The sequence below is a fragment of the Heliangelus exortis genome, chromosome 2 (assembly GCF_036169615.1).
Source record: "Heliangelus exortis chromosome 2, bHelExo1.hap1, whole genome shotgun sequence".
Classification (NCBI taxonomy): domain Eukaryota; kingdom Metazoa; phylum Chordata; class Aves; order Apodiformes; family Trochilidae; genus Heliangelus; species Heliangelus exortis.
Genome location: NC_092423.1, coordinates 22199565 through 22218891, shown reverse-complemented (window position 1 = coordinate 22218891; position 19327 = coordinate 22199565). Strand labels below are relative to the sequence as shown.

Sequence of the window (19327 nt, the reverse complement as noted above, 5' to 3'; positions counted from 1 at the left end):
TTTAGAACGTAGATATTTTCCCTAGGTTGTCTTCAGACATGCACATTTAAGGAACAGTAATTTTAGATTTGCCTTGAGAAAAGTAGGGCCCTAAAATAAGGATGGGGAAGCTCACAGGATCATTTCCAACTCTGAAATTTGAAAAAAAAAAAATCACATCTGTAGTCTATTAAAAATAGCATTTCCCATGCACACAGGATCTTTTTTTAGGGAGATCTATAAAATGGGAAGTGCTAGGTATAAGGACTTAGGAGAACAAAATACACACAACAGCTTTTGTCAATGAAAGTCACTTTACTGATGTTACAATATGTTTGTTAGTAACATTGAAAATCACAGGCATTTGTATTAAATACTCTAATAGAAGTGGATACTGTGATGCTGTTATTAAAAATGAGCAGGAATTTAGAACCTCAAATTACAATGATTCGATTTTGTAAAAAGCAGCATTTTGTTTAGCTACATGAAAGCCAAATTGATTCACTTCCAACAGCCCAATGCCTGTAATACTTATGAAAAAATATCACACTCCAAACTAGAAAGCTCTGATTTGTAATGCTTCATTTTGGTGTTTGTCAAAATCTTTTCTACATTAGGTATGATTTTTAAAGGATTTTAACTAGCAAAGAGTATGATGGAGATGGGTTGGTTTTTGCCAATACTAGTGCAGCCCTCATGGTGAAACTAGGTTCTCCTTACCTCTATAAATGTTTTACAAGAAAGGGCTACTATGTGTGGAAAAACAGATAGCTTTTTTTTTTTTTTTTTTTTTACAGCAATGCCAAAGATAAACATTAGCACAAAATGAAGCTGACAGAGAGTATATGCCATCCCAAAAGCTTTGCTGAAAGAACTGGTCATATTGTAAATAGTGTTTTCTCCAGTGGATTAAAAATTCTGTAATACTTTGCTATTCTGAAAAAAAATATTTTGCGTTTATGCAACAATAAAAATAAGTACTGTATTCTATATAAAACACTACCTATTGCAATATATCTTTACCCTTAAGAAAAAAAAAAACAAAATAAAACCAAAAACAGGTTATATATTCACAGTTTGAGTATGTTCTGGACTGTATTTCCAAGCATAAAATATGCAAAGTCTCTACACAGGCAGTGAGCAGGAGTCTTTGTACCAATAATCAAAAAAAAAATCAGTATTTACTGTTATACTGAGCCCTACAATATTGTGTGATTAGCTGCTAGCACCACTATACTTACAAGGTCAGTCAGGCCTATATACAGAATTTGTAACATGGTTGTAAAAATAGACTCTCCATGCTAAAGTTAGAATATATAAGGTCTTAAGGCCTCATGTTAAGATTTTCTTTTAACCAAAACTTTATTTTTTTACTAAGAGGAATACAGAAACAGAAAAAAAAATCAGCTTGTTGCTTTTGCATTTTATGCTTTAGGAATTAAAAATAGTGTAAGACACCTGTATTTCTCCCTTAGAGAATGTGTTTCTTTTTAACTGCTCTGTGCTTACTTTCCCCAATGTTCCTCATCTCATTCTGAGTGAAATTGCAATTAAGCCTGTCTATGTTGCAAGGAATTTAAAACACTTAAAAAATTAAACATTTTAAAAATTAAACATCTTAAAACTGGCTCAGCTAAAGTGATTTTGAAACTGGTGTAGATTGGGCTTTTGAGAACTAAAATCACCAGACCTGGCTCAGTGAGCCAATTTTGAAGTCAGGGACAAAGTTTCTCAGGTGTGAGCAAATGACAACATCTGTGTTCTTAACTTACTTCTTGTTCTGGTCACCTGTCTGAGAGAGGGTATCTATGTTGACTGCTGTAGTGCTTTTCTAAATAGTTGCAGAAAACTTGTGGAGTGATGGGGTACCACATGCTGGGTGTACCAGCTACTGGTCCCAAAGCTTTAGTTTACATCAGTATCCATACTGAGGCACTAGAAAGGGTTTTCATAAGCTGACTTGGAAAACTATCAGGCCAAAGGAGTTTTTTAGTATTGTGGATAGGAAGTGTTACTTCATTTCCTCTTTCTGCTAAAATTGTCTTTAACACTCCCTACTGTATTGCACACATCAGTTTCACTCTTTTCCATTTTTTCCTGCTCTGTCAGCCTAATAGTTAACATGCCCGTAGGACATTACAGTCCTGTGAAGACAAGCTGTACATAAATAGAGTTTATATTTGTCTTCAGGAAATCTGATCAAAGTCAAATCCCATATTGCTGATAAATGTAATACGGTTTGGAAGCCATGCAAATAGTGGCTCATCAACTCATCACTGATAAGACAATCCATGCTGAGCAGTAAAAAAATGGCTTTGGAGGAGAGCAAAATGCTCAAGCTCTTTAGTTAAAAGAGGTAAATAATATCACGCTGTGGCTGGTAACAATGGTCCAAAGAGTTCTCTAACAATTACAGCTAGTCAAATGACTTAGAGAAAGACATGGATGATCTTCAGACTTGGAGCAAGAGAAACAGGACACAGCTTTTAGGTTCTGTGATTAGAGGCTTAGCCTTCAACTATGCCAGAAAGTGAGAAACACAGAATGAATTAGCCACCAAATGGCACATAAGACATGAGGCTCCATCACCTACAGTGTAAAAGGAGTAAAAGATGCATTTACGGCTCTGGAAAGACCTTATCCAGGGTGTTGTGAGGAAAGGTGACTAACTTAGCATCTTTTCCATCTTAGTGAACCAGCACAAGAGGGTGTTCGTGGATGTAATTATCATTCATAGAAATGATTTTCAATAGAAAGGGGATGGAAGAGAACAGGAGCTTGTTGAGTTTTACACTGCATCTTGGCAACTTTGCATTCAGCAGCTAGGTATGGGATTCAATGACAGCAAGTCCTAACAGCTAACCTGTTATCCCACAGGATTACAGTCACCACTGTTTGATGTTACATCTTATCTTCTTCATTAAGCAATGACATAATAACTACAATTTTCTGTCAGAAACTGTAGTATATGCATGACTGCAATAGTATATGTACCTATTCTTAGCACTGTTGGTTGGTTTGGGTTTTTTTTTGTCCCATTTGTGTTGATGAGACCACTCAGTTCATTTAAATCCACCATCAGAGATTCAGGTAAGAGGACTTCAGTACACTAACTTGTGACAATTTCTTACTGATTTTAATTCAGTCCAATCAAAATAACAGGCAAAACTATCTAATCAGTACATCAGCTTTGCAGCTTCAACAGCTCCTAAATCAGGAACAAAACTCTTAAGTCATTTGGAAATAGCTGTCTTCAAGGTGAAGTCACACTTCAAAGCAGGTAACAGTGACAACTTCATACCTTATGCAGAGATAGGATGCATAAAATTAAGAACTTTAAAAAAAATACATATCTAAATAAAGCAAAAGCATATGTAAATTATCAATCACAACCATTTTTGGTGAACTGCCTAAATATGTTCACCAAAAGTCTGTAATAAGAATTCTTGAAGTGTTTATGCCAAGAAATTCAGAACTAGAAGGTCCATTTTTACTTTTTTAAGCTGTGAAATCATTGTGCAGCAATATTATTTGGATATGATATCTGTTTTCCAGTCTCCATCAGTTAGTCATATTAACTTTATTTTAATTTATACAAGATTCTTTTCTCACATGTTGAAATTCATATGGACAGGTCCTTTGTTCATATGGACAATTACTTCTGATGCATTGAGAAGAACTGATAACTTCCCCACTTCAACAGGCATCTACAGCACAGCTGGCAATAACTAGTGATTTTATTAAAATAAAAATAAAAACAAAATAAAAGCATGAGTCTCAATGACTCTGAGTGATCTTAGTGATAATAAAAGTACACTGTTTTAGACTGGATGAGGTATTACATGGCAATTTATATTGCTCTTGCAAGAGTAACTAAGTACAGCGGAAAAAATATTTGCAGTCTTCAAGGTAATTAATCTGGCAGCTTTCCAACACATCACATTCTAGAAGTAGGAACCCAGAATGTAAGCAAACAGCTTCTCTCTTTGAGCTTCACTGGCTTTGGAGGCTCACACAGCCCAGCCAGCTCAGGTTTTGTGCAATGACAAGGTCTCCAAGTTACCAACTAGATGCAAAAACTCACATCCTGTGATTTTCTCACTCTAGACCATCAAAGGGAAAGTCAATATTTATTTAACTTAAACTTAGTACTCGTAACTGGACTTCCAGTCACTACATATCTCCAAATGTGAAATGCTAAAATTACACTACACACAAAACTGTACCATCATATGCTACAAATGAATGACACCAAAACAAGAGTGGAGCTGAAAGTATATACTACATTGAAAATAGTCAGGAGAGTCATTTGTTTGCAGAACAACAAGCTATGAAAACTACACAAATAGCCAGTATGTTATATCCAGTTCAGTCTGCCAAATTTTTGTTTCTTGATAAGGCAAAATGGAAAGGGAAGAGTAAACAGTGGTAAACATAAAATATGCACAGAAATATAACAGGGTTTTTCAAATTACATGCTAGTTTGTACCCAAACAAAATACCATAAAAGGCACATGATGAACAGTCCAGTTACTAAAGACAAGATACTAATATAGGAGGGAAAAAGAGTAACACAGCAGCTGTTGGGTTAGCATAATGTCCTAATATGGGTGAACTTCTTGAGAGTTGTGCTCAAAGTCCACTGAAATCAATAAAACACTGATTTCACATGCTTATGGCTCAGGCCCTAATTTCATGAGCTGTACACTACTATCTTTAATCCGGTTACTTACTCTCAAAGTAAATGTTTGCAAAAAATACTCTTTAGTGCTGATGGATATTTACTCTTCACAAAAGTGCAGAATCTTTTCCTAAAGTAATTACAAGTGACTGCATCCACTTACACTCACCCATATTTATCTTTTTCCAAAATACTTACCAGGATCTGTCGATTGTGACGGAAAATCATTTGAACTCCAAGGCCAATATTTTGTCCTAGACACAGTCTAATCATAAAATATAGTGCTTTTAAAAATATTACATACTTTACAGGTGCTGACATCCTTAAACATTTCTTAATGTTTCTTACATGTATTTGACTTTATCGAGAGACTTAAAAAAATATATTAAAAGGCTGCAAGTGTTGTGTTCAATTACTAAAGGAAATACATGAAAGAGGTAGAAGATTCAGAAACACCGTAGATGTTCCCACCACAATAATGTCTAATTGATCATATGGCTGTTGGGCAAAGTATTAAAGTGCACCACGCAGAATTAGGTGTTTTATTCTGAAATGGTACTACCTGAAGCTAGGAATTAGTCACTTTTGGAAAGCTGGAGAATTATAAACTGATTAAATATACTCCAGTTTCTTACTGACTGAAAATTTCCAATCCAAAGACATTTGGTTTACAACAAACTTTTGAAGTCTCAGGTGTTAAAAATCTAGCCATGTACTTATAGACAAGATTAACAGCTCCATGGTAAAGGGTTCATTTGTCCCATGTGTCCCTCTCCCATTTTTTTTTTTTTCAGGCTAAACTCCCTTGTATTTAGTGTAAGGCCCCCAAAATTGTCAAGGGGGCTCCAGGGGCAGCAAGCACAGTATTCAAGCGCATGGTAAAGGAGATCACAGAACAAATGAAAATTAAAAGTCAGCAATGACAATGGCCACTTGCCCAGCACTGTTATTATCTAGTGAAATTGTTATACTTCTCATAAGCTATGCCTTGCCATCTAAAACAGTGTCTGAAATGCTCTATCAAAAATACACAGGAATTCTCAACAGAAGGACTTCACATCACCACATCCTGAATTGACAACATAGAAGTATTACCAAATGTCCAGGAAGCTTGGATTGCACATTACTTAAAGACAGTCCCCGTCATCTGCCTACTCATTCTTCATCACATCTGTAGATGATACCCTGGTCATCTCACCAAACAATGGATTTTGGCTGGTTCCTCTTAATGATGATTTAAGAAAAAGTGCTGCTGAACCGGTTTCTGCAGTTTACCAGACAACTCAGATTGTCAAGACATACTGAAAAAATAGTACAGATTTTGGTCAAACACCAGTTTCTCAGAGACATGGTTTTATACAGTGCTGTACTTCCTGTATTTCCAAAGCTGTCTGCTCGTAATATTAGAAAATTTGAATTGTGATGTTTGTCATGACTGTTTCTTTAGGCATTTGGCAAGATACACATATATAACAGCTGTTCTTGACATTATCAAATGTTTACATATATACAGTCTGTATACTGAGATTATAAACATGTAAGGTTAAAAAAAAGATACAATTGTTTGTTTGACATTTTTGTCAAATAGTTGCCTTCCAAAGCTTGAAATCCTGTCGGAAAATAAATCCTATATTTCTTACTCCTGCATGCTAACTTCTACTACAGTAAGTTGTTTTCCCTTACATGTGGAAAGTAAAGAACACAAGGTTCATGCATACAGCGTACAAGTTTACATCGGTTGTGCTCTCCAGGAGGAGAGAGAGCATTCCCAGTTCCACTCCGGTCTGACTCAGGACAGGGTTAAACCAGAGAAAAACCCCTCATATGCAGGATTGACAAACAGCCTGCAGGTGGGACTGTAGGTAAGTATATCTGTCATCATGTGGAACAGGTCCAGACTAATCCTCTTTTATTTGCTATGCTTTTGGTTGTTCATAAAATCCGTAAGATACCAGTCAACAAAAAAACCCCAAAACAACAACAACAACAAAAAAAACAACAACAAAAAAAGACTGCTTGTTTCCCTTTCAGATGAGAGGAGATTCTCACTGTGGCCATGGGCACCTCTGTTGATCTTTTCAATTGCCTGAAGAGCAGATGAATGTGCAATGACTCAGTGATGCTGAGTTTCTATAAAATTCGAAGTAAACAGTTCTGATGTCACCCCAGGAAAACAGTGCAGCTAAATGGATGTCTCCCATAGCTGAAGAAGGGGAAAAGGAACATAAACACATATTGAACACCAAAATAATACAAGCTGTTACCCAAACAGTGTGAGAAGCTTTTTTGAGGAACTACATCTACATCACTTGGATCACTAAGGCTATGTTCTTGATCTCCTCCCAGCCTCTGGTCGGTCTCTGTTCTGACCATAAGGTCAGCAGGAGGTCTCAAGCACTGACTTGCAGCCAGCAAAGTAAATGTCCACGGCTGGGAGTGCAGCAAGTTTGAAGGAAAAATGTCAGTGTAGTTACCTTATGAGAGTTTTTAACCTTATGATTACATTAACTAATACTAGTGTACAGATAATTTCCTACTCTCTTCTGCCTAACTCTGCTCTGAGCAGCTACAATTTCTGCTGTGGCTCTGAGCTGGTGCAAAGGCAGCTCCAGGGCTGTCTCTGAGCTGCACTGGACACCCTGTGCTGCACCTCACACAACTTTCTGCCTCAAGCAGGACTTGGGGGAGCAACTTGTAAGTTCTCTGAGCAGCACTCCACTCCTTTTTTCTAGACAAAAAAGAACAGAGAGAGAATCTCATCTGAATCAGGAATATGAAGTTATCACAAGTAAAGCTCCTCAAGTACCTTTCAAGGATACTTTCAGGTATTCAAGTGTCTGCTATGTCTGAATTGACACAAAGGAAGCAACAGCTGGTGTTTCCTTTCAACAGCAGCTGGAAATCTCTCCCTGTGGAGAAGTATCACCATCCACTGTATGTTCCAGCAATTCCTGGGTACCCTGAGAGGTCCAGGGTGGGCTCAGGGCATGCAGCAGGAAAGTCCCTCCAGGTGTGCAAGGCTTGCTTGATGCAAGCCCTCCACATTCTCCTTGGGAATGGAACTTGCTCAGCTTCAGCAGTTTCTGGAGTTAAGGCTACAATGAAAATGCCACTGCTGCTCTCACTGTTAGTCATAGATATTGATATGCAACCCTTTCCTTTTGAAAAATCCCCGGTAAATCTGACAAAATGAAGAGAGAAGAGGAACATGTACCCTGGCACTTTGCCTGTTGGCTTTTTTCTCCTCATCAGGAAGTGGTGGCATCGGGTAAGGGTATTTTCTGCTGGAAGCAATAGATCCGGTGGATGAAGATGGAGACTTTGCAGGAGACAGTGTCCTGAGATGTTGAAACACACAAAATAAATATGATGTCTTCAGGTCCTAACACTGCAACAGCAACTGCCATTACTCTGAAGCTTGGTTCAGAACCAAGTATATAGCTTATTTTTAGCTCAATATTGGGAAGATAAAGTTGTTTGCTCAGTAGTCTAATTCATTTTATGAATAAAGGTATTTTTAGCTTTCAGGAACACTGGAAGAAAAAGAAATCCTACATCTTAGTAGAATTGTATTGCATAGCAAAAATGATTTCTTAAGCTGTTTTATATGGTACTGTAATTAAGCGTTATAAAGTTAACAAAACAAATCTGCAATTGAATAAATACCAAACTAAAAGATAGACATGGTATTATGAAGCATAAATAGAAACAGTGATTGTATAAATACAAGCTGAACGATGTCTTCTGCCAGTGACTAAATGGCAATTGTCAGTGTCTTTATGTATATCTTACACATCTCCTATATTGATACAAACATAGCAAATAAATCTCTTATTTTATAACACATTAATTTACACAAATGCATGCACTTGGAGGCCAAACTGTTAGTTGTGAAATAACAAAGGCATATACAAAGTGCTAATAACAAATTATTAGACATGCAAGCATCATACAGTGCATATTGTTCCAGCCAAAGAAAGAGTCTGATGAGAATATACAAAAATGGACTGATTAGTCAATGGCAATCAGCATTTCTGTACAAGGTGAGTAGAGTAAGCAGGAGCAAGTAAATGTTTGTATCACATGAAAGGCATTATTTTCATGTCAATAAGGCAGTAGCACATTATTGACTGAAATTTTATACCCAAGAAAAACTTACGCTTCTGTTTTGAGATTCTGCACTTTTCCCACTTGAGAGGTTCCTATTTGTCTCTAAATCAGGGCAGAATAAAAAGGGGGGAAAGCCTCAAAGTACAAAAATTGAAGTACCCTGGCCTTCTTGGTCTGTGGACTGAAGGCATTTTTCAAAGGAGGCCTCCCACTAGTGCAGCCACATCACCCAGACCCTCCCTGAGCACAGCTACCTCCTACCTTCTGAACTGAACACACCCCTGCAGATGGAAGGTTTCTCTCAGTTTCTACAGACAGGTTTTCCAAGCCCCTCAGCTGCAGCAGAAGGCTGCATGTTGGGCAGCTGCAGACCCCAGTGATGAGCACCATTGCCAGCTGCCCCAGGAGCCACCTCTGGCAGACAGCCCTGTATCTCTGGCTCTGGGATTTAAAGGATTTCATCTAGAGAGGATTGCAAACAAGGCAGGGAGCCTTTTGTGTTTTGAATTGTTTACTATCTCTACTGCTAAGTGTGATTCATTTACCTCTAAATAATTATATTTTATTTTGGACTAGTGTATAACTTTGCTGTGTCTGTAGCTACCTGCACTCTCTTGTCTCCCATACAAACAATGATGGATGGTAGCCACGAGCAACAAGGTGTCAATGGAAATTATACAGTGAGAGTTCTCCAGTCTCACTCACAATGCTCATGTGGTACCCTCTGAGTCCAACAGCACTTAAAAGATTTAGGTTGGTACGATTATCCAAACATGAAAAAGTACATTTGCACATGCACTTTGATCACCCCTTAAGATGAACTGGACACATATGAATGTTTTCAAGGAAGAAGATCTGAAACACTTAGTTCAGTAGAAAAACATGGGTTTCACATGTCCAGCATCACAGATTAGGGCATCAAACTGCACACGCAAGAAAACAGGCTATTTTAAAAAATTTTTTTTAAAAATCCAGGTTCTCAAAAGTGCCCTGCTGCTCACTAGCCATACAAGTCTTCTCATCTCTTCACACACTTGGACTGAAAAGGACCACTAATAAACTATTAGTGTATCTAGAATGAAAAAAATTAAGGAGAAGAGGAACGGGGGAAGATAAGCAGTTTTTGTGTACCATTAATAATCCAATTATTTATGATTTTTGCTCCAAAGCTGCAGTAGAATTTAAAATATTTAGGCTTAAATTTATAAACAACGCATCTGGAACAAGGAACTGTGATATTAGATCTGACTTGGCAAGTTCTATCAGAAATTTGTTTATATAGGTACCACAGCCAGGAGACGGCACAGAATGAAGGCTTTTCCTTGCACCACAAAATGGCACAATATCGTCTCCTGCACATGAAAGGCTCTTCCCATGGGCTATTTTGGGCAATACAAAAGAAGGCTATGGTGAGAGGGAAAGTTGTGACCAACCTACCAGTCCATCAGCCTCAGCAGGTGATCCTAGGAGGACTGATAACCCCCTAAGGATGGGGCATCATGAACATTTTCCTTGCCTATCAGGGTCCTCTGACCAGGATCCCAAACTAAGCCTTCAGCCAGGCAGCTTTGCACCACTTACTCAAACACAATGCTGCTGCCTTTTCAAAAGATTGTGAATCCCAAAACTGCACTGCAGCTGCACTACATATCCCTCTTTTCAGTCCCCTTTCACATTGTCTGCTCAACTATGGTTTGCACACCTGGTGTACACATTGCTGCTCACCTGCACATGCAAAGCTACAGCCAAATACATCAAGAATGCAGTTGCACACTTACAGAAATGACCTTGCCCTCCCCTCATAGGGTCTCACCCCTTATTTCTGCTCCACAGTAATGTGCTAGGTTTTGTCACCTTTAGTACCATCTACTATGAAAACACATCACCACTAAGTGTATGCTCACAGATCTTAGGATGCATCTTGTGTCATATGTGTAGTCATTTGAAGTGGTTTTGATCACCCTCCAGATTATGCCCTGCAACTGTGTATGTGCTGTGTATCCCAGATTTACATATACTTTAAATGAGAAAGAGCCAGACACAACCTTTCTCATTTACAGGATGGAAGAAAGACAGCATTCAGGGACACTTGCGGGAAATGCTGGGGTTAAAGGTAGGGAAAACATTGCAGTTTTGGGCAAGGGTGGGATTCATTTAGCTTTCACTGGGGTTTTAGTTCTCCTGCTATCAAATCCATTAGCTTTCATGCCAAATGTTGTTTCCATATGGAATTTATACACGAAACTAACGCTGCATTCTGGCCTGTACACAACACAACTGAGATTCCGAAGTTTTCCTGCCAACCCCAAATGAAGCCATGCATTTCAACACGCTGCAAAAAATCTGATTTCTGACTAGAAAACAAGATGTAGTGGCCACTTTGCATCCATTTTTCTGTCCTGGAAGCTGAAACTTTGAGTGCGGGGAGACCATGCTGGGATCCACAAAAAAACCACTGCAGCAGCAGGAGGACATCTGCATGAGCTCTCCTGCAGCTGGGCACCTGCATGCTCTGCCTTCTCCTCACCTGAACTGGGAGGGTTGGCTCACAAGAGACAGTGGGAAATGTGTCACCTTGTCACACAACTAAACATCTTGCGATCTCTAAATCAATTACTAAACATCTAAATCTAAACATCTTGTCATTTCAGCTGAACTCAAGGCAAGTGGCCCTGAAAGACCCAAACCGTTCATAAACTGTGCTTGTTTGTTTCACAATTGAAACTATTTAATGAAATTCAATTAACATCCAACCTGCTGAAAGCATGGCCAAATGTAGATACCATCAGCCCAAGCTGACCTTTGCTGCAAAGGGTTCAGCTCTATGTAGGACACCAACAGCCTAAATTATCCTACATTAGGAAGTTGGGATCTTGTTAAAACACTGAAGTGGTTAAACATTTTACCATTTTAAATGCAGTTTCTTTTAAAGCCACTCGTGTGCAAGTTTTCTCAAGAGAGTGCAGCAGCAGTGGGCAGACCCAGCTCACAGGGGGCTGCAGAAGAGACAAAGGCTGTGGTTTGAGCAGCCCACTTTACACACTGCACAGTGGTGCCCCAGAAGCAGACATTGACATGCTTCAATGATCTCTTCTCCTTCACTCTTGAAATGAAATCCTGATTCTACTGATGTCAATGGCATTTTTTTCATTGTCTGCCAACATAGCCAAAATTTCACTTCGGTTGTAATGGGGAAAACTCTTCTTTGTCTTTAAGCATGGTGTAAAGCTGCCTCAGTGACAGCAGGGAGCTAAAGACTGGTACGGCTCTGGGCCCAGTGGGATGCTGAGCTGGAAGGCACTGGACCTATTGGAGCAGCACAGCCACCTCTGGCTAATGGTCAGCTGAGGAGGAGCCGAGAAGAAATCAAGGAAGAAGACAGCAGGAACACCAAAGCACATTAAAACTAGGAGGGAAATGATAGCTTGTCATCCCCTGCCTTTCATGCCCCTTGCCAGTGCCCTTCTGATTTGGGATGGCCATTTTCCTTCTGGGTATGTGTCCTGGGTCTCTAATAACCCTGTTATCTTTATAAACTATTTTTATACTTAAGCAACTCCCATAAAATCTAAGTTACTGTAAATATTTTAGTTAAATCAAATGTAGAAGCTCAGTGCTTCAGGTGACTTCTAGTCTTTTTTGTCTGTAATTATCTACAGAAATGCCATCTTTGGGGATTCTGGCAGTTTATTTTCTGATACTACCATGGTTACTGAATCTTTTAAGATACAGTGAGGGTTTTGAGTTATCCTTAACTATCTTTCACAAGGTCAGCCTGGGCACTAGCCACTGTAATTGGCAGTAAGAAAAATAAACAGTAGTAGCACACTAGTAAAAAAGCATCTCTTGCAGCAAAGCAAGAAATCAGGGAAAGGTTTCCTGCCTGGGGATATTGCTGGGGATATGCAGCTACAGCCTGCAATGCAAAATTAAAATCTAACCCACACTTTGTGCAGGAAAATGAGGGTTTTTTTCAGCTATTGCTTTCCTATAGAAGAAAATCCCACATCTGGGAGCTTTCTGGCACCAGAGGCACAAGCTACTATTATTATTATCATTAAAAGTAATTATATAGAAATACCCATCAGACTTGTAGACTAGAAAAAAAGTATTAATAACAAAGACCCCAGGTGTCAGGAAGACAGATTTTGATTTATACTGGTTTTTAAGCTAATGGAGAAAGTCTCTGTAATGACTAATATCTCTATTTGCTGAAAATCTGCAATGATCCTCAGAATCGTAGGAAGCACTTTTATCTTCTTTCCCAATTCTCCTTCATCTCTACCTGAAGCAGCACCAGTCATCAACACACTATTCCTAAAACTATGGGGAGACAAGCAAAACAGCACTGTTACTTTCAGGACATCTTTAAAAGAAAAGAAAAATCTGAGCTAATTATCTGGTGTAAATGTCTCAACCTGGGCTATGTTTCCTAAATGTAGTATCAGCTGGACAGTCTGACTTCAGCCTGCTTTTCTGCTTTTTCAAACAAGATTTGTTTTGTTTTGTTCATTAATCACTTCACAGGCTCAAAATCCAGCCATATGGTGTTTTGACACACTGTTCTTAGGAACAATGTTTTCCAGTTTGTGACAGTTAAACCAAAATTGTGCCTGAGTTTTGGGGAGAAACTTTTCAGTTCAGCCTCTCATAAGCCCATGGCAACTCATCCCAGGGCAGGATCTGATCCTTCACCTTCCATAATATGCCTGCAGAATACTTCCCCATGGTTACCTCAATCAATTAGGACATTAAAGTTTCTAAATTTATACTTGTTTCTCTCTCATTTCTAAAGCTACTGATGCAGGCAATGATTACTAAGCTTCTACAGTATAAAATTTTTCATTTGTTTTATCTCTGCTGATACACAGCCCTTAAAACTCGCATGGGTCAGCTTAATCCTCATCTACATTTTAAAAATGCTTGGTTTATCTTAAGCACAGTTCAAAATATGACTCAGTAAGTGCTAAAGATGAAAACCCTGAGGGGTGTGGTACTCTCCCATTAACTTAATCCAGTTACTAAATCAGGATATACTGCTAGTAAAGATGAAAGCTGAATTAACAGTATCCAAACAGGAATTCAAGCCTAACTAAATCATTTGAAGTAACATCTTTCAATTTAGTGCTATATTCATATTCCATCCATGTCTTTGTTAACTGTGATCACAGGGCTTCTGACACCCTGAAAGACAGCTATGGGGTTAGGCTATGGTGTGTGACTGATGGCCTTGCCTTGAGCAACAAAGGTTCAGTGAGTATTCTTAGGAAAAGGTTTGCTAATAAAAAAACCCTCATTTCTAGTGTGAGTTTTCCCTGTTTCACCTTCCTGTGACTTCTGGTTGTTATCAGTCTTCATCTGCTAGTTTGAAGGACATCCTGCAAAGATTTTACTCCATATGCAGCTATATTATGATCAGTTGAATATTTGGCTGCTCCATTAAACTGAGCAGCTTGAGGCCCTGCAGCCCCTTCTAAGGTTTTCCTGGGCTTAACCCTCCCTGGTTCCTGAACATGCTTATTGAACTGTGGACACCAGAACTGGATCCTATATCCCAATGGTAAAACCACCAGACTCAACACACCCTGCCTGAAAGTCCAAGCATCACCACAGAGACCAGGCTGATACCAGCTGGTACAATCACAACAACCTTACAGCACAACCCTAAGCTGTGTGTCAGGAAGACACAGGGAAGTCTTGTTCAGGACTGAGACCAGGACTGACAGGCTTTACCTCATTTGCCCTCTTTGTACATTGAAAAGCCTTTTTGCAACTTATACTATGATTTAAGAGTTATTGAAAGCAAACACAAATGGCTCTAAAAAGTGACAATTTTATGCTTTAGGACTTTGAGACACATTTAGTTCTAAAAAAGACTAAAGTCCAACTCTGTTATTTATTTTCTGCCAATGCTACTACTGGAATAGAGGTGTTTCCTTAGCATCTTGTGATACAACTCCATCACAGGTTGTTTCCTCAAAGACATACTGGACATATTTAGAGCATGTTTCTGCCCTTTAGCACTATTATTAGGTCTCATAATGTACTAAATTATTGTTCTATTCTGTTATTCTATTTACTCATCTTACCATTCTTCACTGTTTTGGTTAAAGATTTTGCTTTGTATTCTTTTTCTCTGTGTTTTTAGAATTTTTCTTTTGGCTTCATTTTTGATGTGTCAGCTTACAGCTGCATCAATTTTTTTCATGTTTATATTATTTGTCATAAAATGTCTCCCATTCTTCCCTATGCTAGGTGATTTTTTTCAGCTGATTGCAACTTCTGCCTCAGCTGTGGAATCATGCCTTCTGAGAATCTACTAAGAGGTTCTCAGTCTCCTGATTCATGTATAACAGGGAGGCCAACCTTGTGAACATTTCTTCTCTTTAACTTGGAATGTATCTGATAACACACACCTTCCCCACTTGAAAAAAAGTGAAATTTTTGGCTGAACCCTACACTCAACTTGTAACAGATTCATTAGTGGTTTGATAAATAGAGCACAGAGTATATTCTCATACATTTCATTTTCCAATTACCATATTAATTATCTTGATGTATGCTGAGGGTAAAGTACCACTACTTTTTATTCTTTTTTTCATTTCAATTTAGTATGCACTATATAAGACAGTGGGTAGAGTCAATGTGTTACGAAACCACTTGCTTCAGTAAATTACAGTCTATTTAAGTTAATACTACTTTATTAGTGATAAATATGTCTCATGCCCATAAAACACTACTTGGCATAAAATGATGAGAAAGCTACTACAAGCTCTAGATGGTGGTGGGAAAGCATGCACTACACAGACCCTTTTCAATGGCTTCATTAAAACATTCAGAAAAATAATCGTAAATTGCACATGAAGCCAAAAACAGACATCAAAATGCAGCAAAAGAAGAGGGGCCCTTTGCACCTACAGTAACTTGTATTGATTTATACAAGGTAGGAGTCCCAAGATATAAGTATATGCTGGAACAACTCTTAAAAATGATATAGAATTAATTTACAAAATACCTAAAGTATGGTCCTTCAGTGTTTTTATTCACATCTTCTACCCACTTAGCTACATTATATTCTCTTTTGAACCATGGGTTTAAATACCTGCAGAAAGCAATGGAAGGAACAGAGAAAGCAGAAGAACAAGAATAGAAAATCTGAGAACACACAGCACAAGCTTAGCAAGGATGTCTTCATCCCCAAAATGCAAGTGAATATGGCAAATAAATCAGTATGAATGTTGGGTGAGGACTAGGCAACGTGTACAACTGCATGAGAAATCTGACCTACAACAAGACTCATATGCTTGATTATTACAGAAACTCTATGGGATACATTATTCATGTAATGTCTTAAGGGTAAAATTCACTCCTATGCAGAGGGCCAGCATTAAACTCATGGTTTCAATTAGTATCGTCATCTCAGAATAAGGACGAAAGGAGTATTTTGGCTCCAGTCCTGCAGTTTGCTTGTTGAGGACAGAAATTTGCAGCCATCTAGAATGAATTGCAAGATAATAGCTTAATTAGCAAAGGAACTTGAGCTTGGCCATTTCTACAGGAATGAATTTCAGCCTCGGTGTGTTAAAAGGCTTGAAACATTTGCCACTACAGCAGCAATCTTTACACTTATGTGCAAGTAACCCTCTGATTTTTCAGTAATTGCTTAATTTGGTAGGACCACAAGGAGCTTTAATGGAGGCGGGCTGCAGAGTTATCTCGCATTTTACAGAAGCAATCTTGATACCAAACCACACTTTTAAGGAAAAAACCTCTGAGCTGCATAGTCATATTAGTTACAAGAAAACTATGAAATAAAAGATGTTTAATTATCTGACAGTAGTATTACCAGGGAAGAAGAAAAATTTTTTGTAACTGGTTTCTCTTAGCCCTCAGTAAAAAGATGAACGAATTCCTCCCCCCTCTGTCATGTTAAGCTAAAAGGGCAATGTAGAAACAGATTTCTGCCTAGTCCAATTTAAAGTCCATTCTTGTTGAATAAGAATAGCAACAGTTTAATGATTTGTGATCACCACTTTTATATAATAAAGACCAGCACACTCTGAAATAAGAAACAAATTGTAACCAAAGAAAAAGGGAGAGAAAATTATTTTTTAAGTTATTTTTAATATTTCTGGGCCAGTTCTCACCACCCTTACTTATGAGCGATACTCCAATGACCTCACACATGGGAACAGGCCTTGCAAGGGATTGCTCAGATGAGTAGAGATCAGGCCAGATCATGTCATTAAACCCCCACCATATTTCAAACCACATTGATGACAAAAACAGCAGCACTTTTCCAACTTCTTTTGCTCCTTTTTTGCTCTGGAACATCTCCTCCCCACCCCGCACAAGCACAGCCACAGCTCTCAGAAAGTACTCGCCCTCAGCCACAAGTGCTTCTAAGTAGCTTCCTCAGCTTGCTTATTTATCAGTAATTAGGAGTGCTTGATGCTTTCCAGCTTGGGGTCTTAGAGAAAGAAAATATCAGAAGGGGTAGCGCAGCAACAGATGAACCACAAGTGGAGCAACAGTCTGACACCAGCACCACCAGGAACTGATGAACTTTTGAGTTAGCTTTAAATGTAGATGCAACCACACATTTTCTTGTACTTGCTGCAGGGACTTTTGACTTGCTTTTTGATCATTGGAAAGGGTCTTTTGGTAACCATGAAACACTCCCAATCTGGCTTCCTGCATTAGATAACCAAACGTAACATGGTATCAAAGCATGCAGTTGTTGCACAACCATGCTGCAGGATTTCCTGGGTCTGGTTGTATTACAGACCCTTGCTCACCACCTCAATTCATCTGTTACAGAAAGGTTAAACTCAAGTTACTGCAGACCACTACATGATACCATTAGAAAGCTTTCAGGCTGATCTTCCTGGCCACATGTTCATTAGAGATGGCCGGAATCCACATTTGCTTTGAGAAATTCCTGTTTGAAACACAGGTGTCCTTACATGTAAGCCTATAGCTAGGATCAACAGCTCGATTTGGCTTGTAGCGCAACATGCAACAAGGCAAAAGACCTGGGCTCAAGACTAATCATACTCCTCAGGCTGGCAAGGAGGAAGGTTAACTAGCACTGCATCAGCAGGAGCACCTCCAAGCAGTCATGGTGTTTTGCCACAGTGAAACTATTGTATACTGAGGGAGGGGATTTTTCCCGGGATAAAATGGCAGCCCAGAATGCAGGGGCAGGTGAGACTGACCTGTGATCCCGACTCCCTGTTTGGGGGTGGTCAGAACCCCCTGGGCTTATGCCTTGGGACAGGATTTGGTGGGCGAGAGAAAGCCCAGGCTCAGATGCATGGGTTACCCTGCTGCAAAAAGACAATATATAACAGAACGTCTAAGCCAAAGATGTTTGTATCAGTTATAACAAAAAAAATGAGGAAGACAAATGCTTATAGAAAAAGCAGTGCAAATTAGCAAAGGTCAGAATTGCTGTTTGGCAAAAAGCCCATTCCCTGGGACCTGTTTTAACATAAGCTCCCAATTCAACTGTCAGCTTATTCAGAAAAATCTCGTTATAAATTCTGGGTAATTCTTATTGATTTTAATAGAAAACTTGTTTTTTTCCAGCTATTTCATCAACTCTGTCTGTGAAAAAGCTGCAGAAACATTTGGACTGTTGGCATTCCTTCTGTTTGAACTGAAGCATCTGGCTGCTAAAGAACACGAATTTTGTTTTAAAACACACAGAAACAATTTAAAATGTCCCAGCAGTCTCCACAAAGCTATACCCTTAGCAGAAGCCTTGTTCACATATCTCATAGGTACAAGGGGTCACACAAAGGTGTGAGCAGTACACTCTTCAGGAAGTGCTCAACTGCTTGCAACCTTCCTGTCAGTGCTGCTTGTGAGTGATGCAGAGCTCAAACTTTGCTCAGTGTTTAAGAAATTTTGCTTAAATTATTAACAGCACAACTGTATCTGGTGCTTGGCTGTATATTAAAAAAAATCTTGGCATAATACGTGCAGTTATTGAAGACATGCAAACATCAAATACTTCTATAGACAACTGTACTAGTGCACACCTGCTTTTTAAAAAATTCTAAATTCTGCACAAGGCATGATGCAAATTAGCCCAATTTTCTAGTGGTTAACTACGCTGTCTCTACTACTAACAGGGAAGACACTTTTCTTCCATCTCAATAAGCGTGCTTCATTGGACTCCCAGGGACCACACAGGTGGGCTTGCCAAATGCCATCCACTGCTTCAGAACAGATTGCAGGGTTCTTCTACATCTCCAAGATAAAGAAGGTAAATTTGTCTGGGAAAAGCCTTCATGTATTCCAAGGCATCCTGAAAGCAGCAGGTGTTGCTTTTTGTTTTCCTAATGAGTAAATTGCTGACCACGGTTTGATCATTCTCAGTCGATTTTCTCCACTCAAATCATTCCTCTAACTAGGGCACTGTGCACACTCAGCAGTCTCTCCATTCCCCACCTAATCAGCACAATATGTGGATCATTCAGTGGAAAGCCTCTAACGTTACAGGCTTGCCAAGAAGACTCAGACAAGCCATGCAGTCCTACACAACCCAAG

At 38.9% G+C, this 19327-nt stretch overlaps 1 protein-coding gene across 9 annotated transcripts in view; it reads right to left on the bottom strand.

The window, feature by feature from the left end:
• Positions 1–3698: 3698 nt before the first annotated feature.
• The window catches only part of ADAM22 (ADAM metallopeptidase domain 22), a 125200-nt gene continuing 109571 nt past the window's right edge, over positions 3699–19327 (bottom strand). For 3 of the 9 annotated variants that reach the window (XM_071735178.1, XM_071735173.1, XM_071735176.1), the window contains 3 exons: positions 17989–18099; positions 7875–7998; positions 6703–6863 (listed from right to left, as the gene is read on the bottom strand). In XM_071735178.1, coding sequence (XP_071591279.1) covers positions 6843–6863; positions 7875–7998; positions 17989–18099 — 256 coding nt within the window. In that variant the 3' untranslated portion in view covers positions 6703–6842. Of the gene's footprint in view, positions 6864–7874; positions 7999–15785; positions 15873–17988; positions 18100–19327 lie in introns of all 9 variants that reach the window. The other 6 variants (XM_071735172.1, XM_071735175.1, XM_071735179.1 and 3 more) reach the window with 2 other exon arrangements.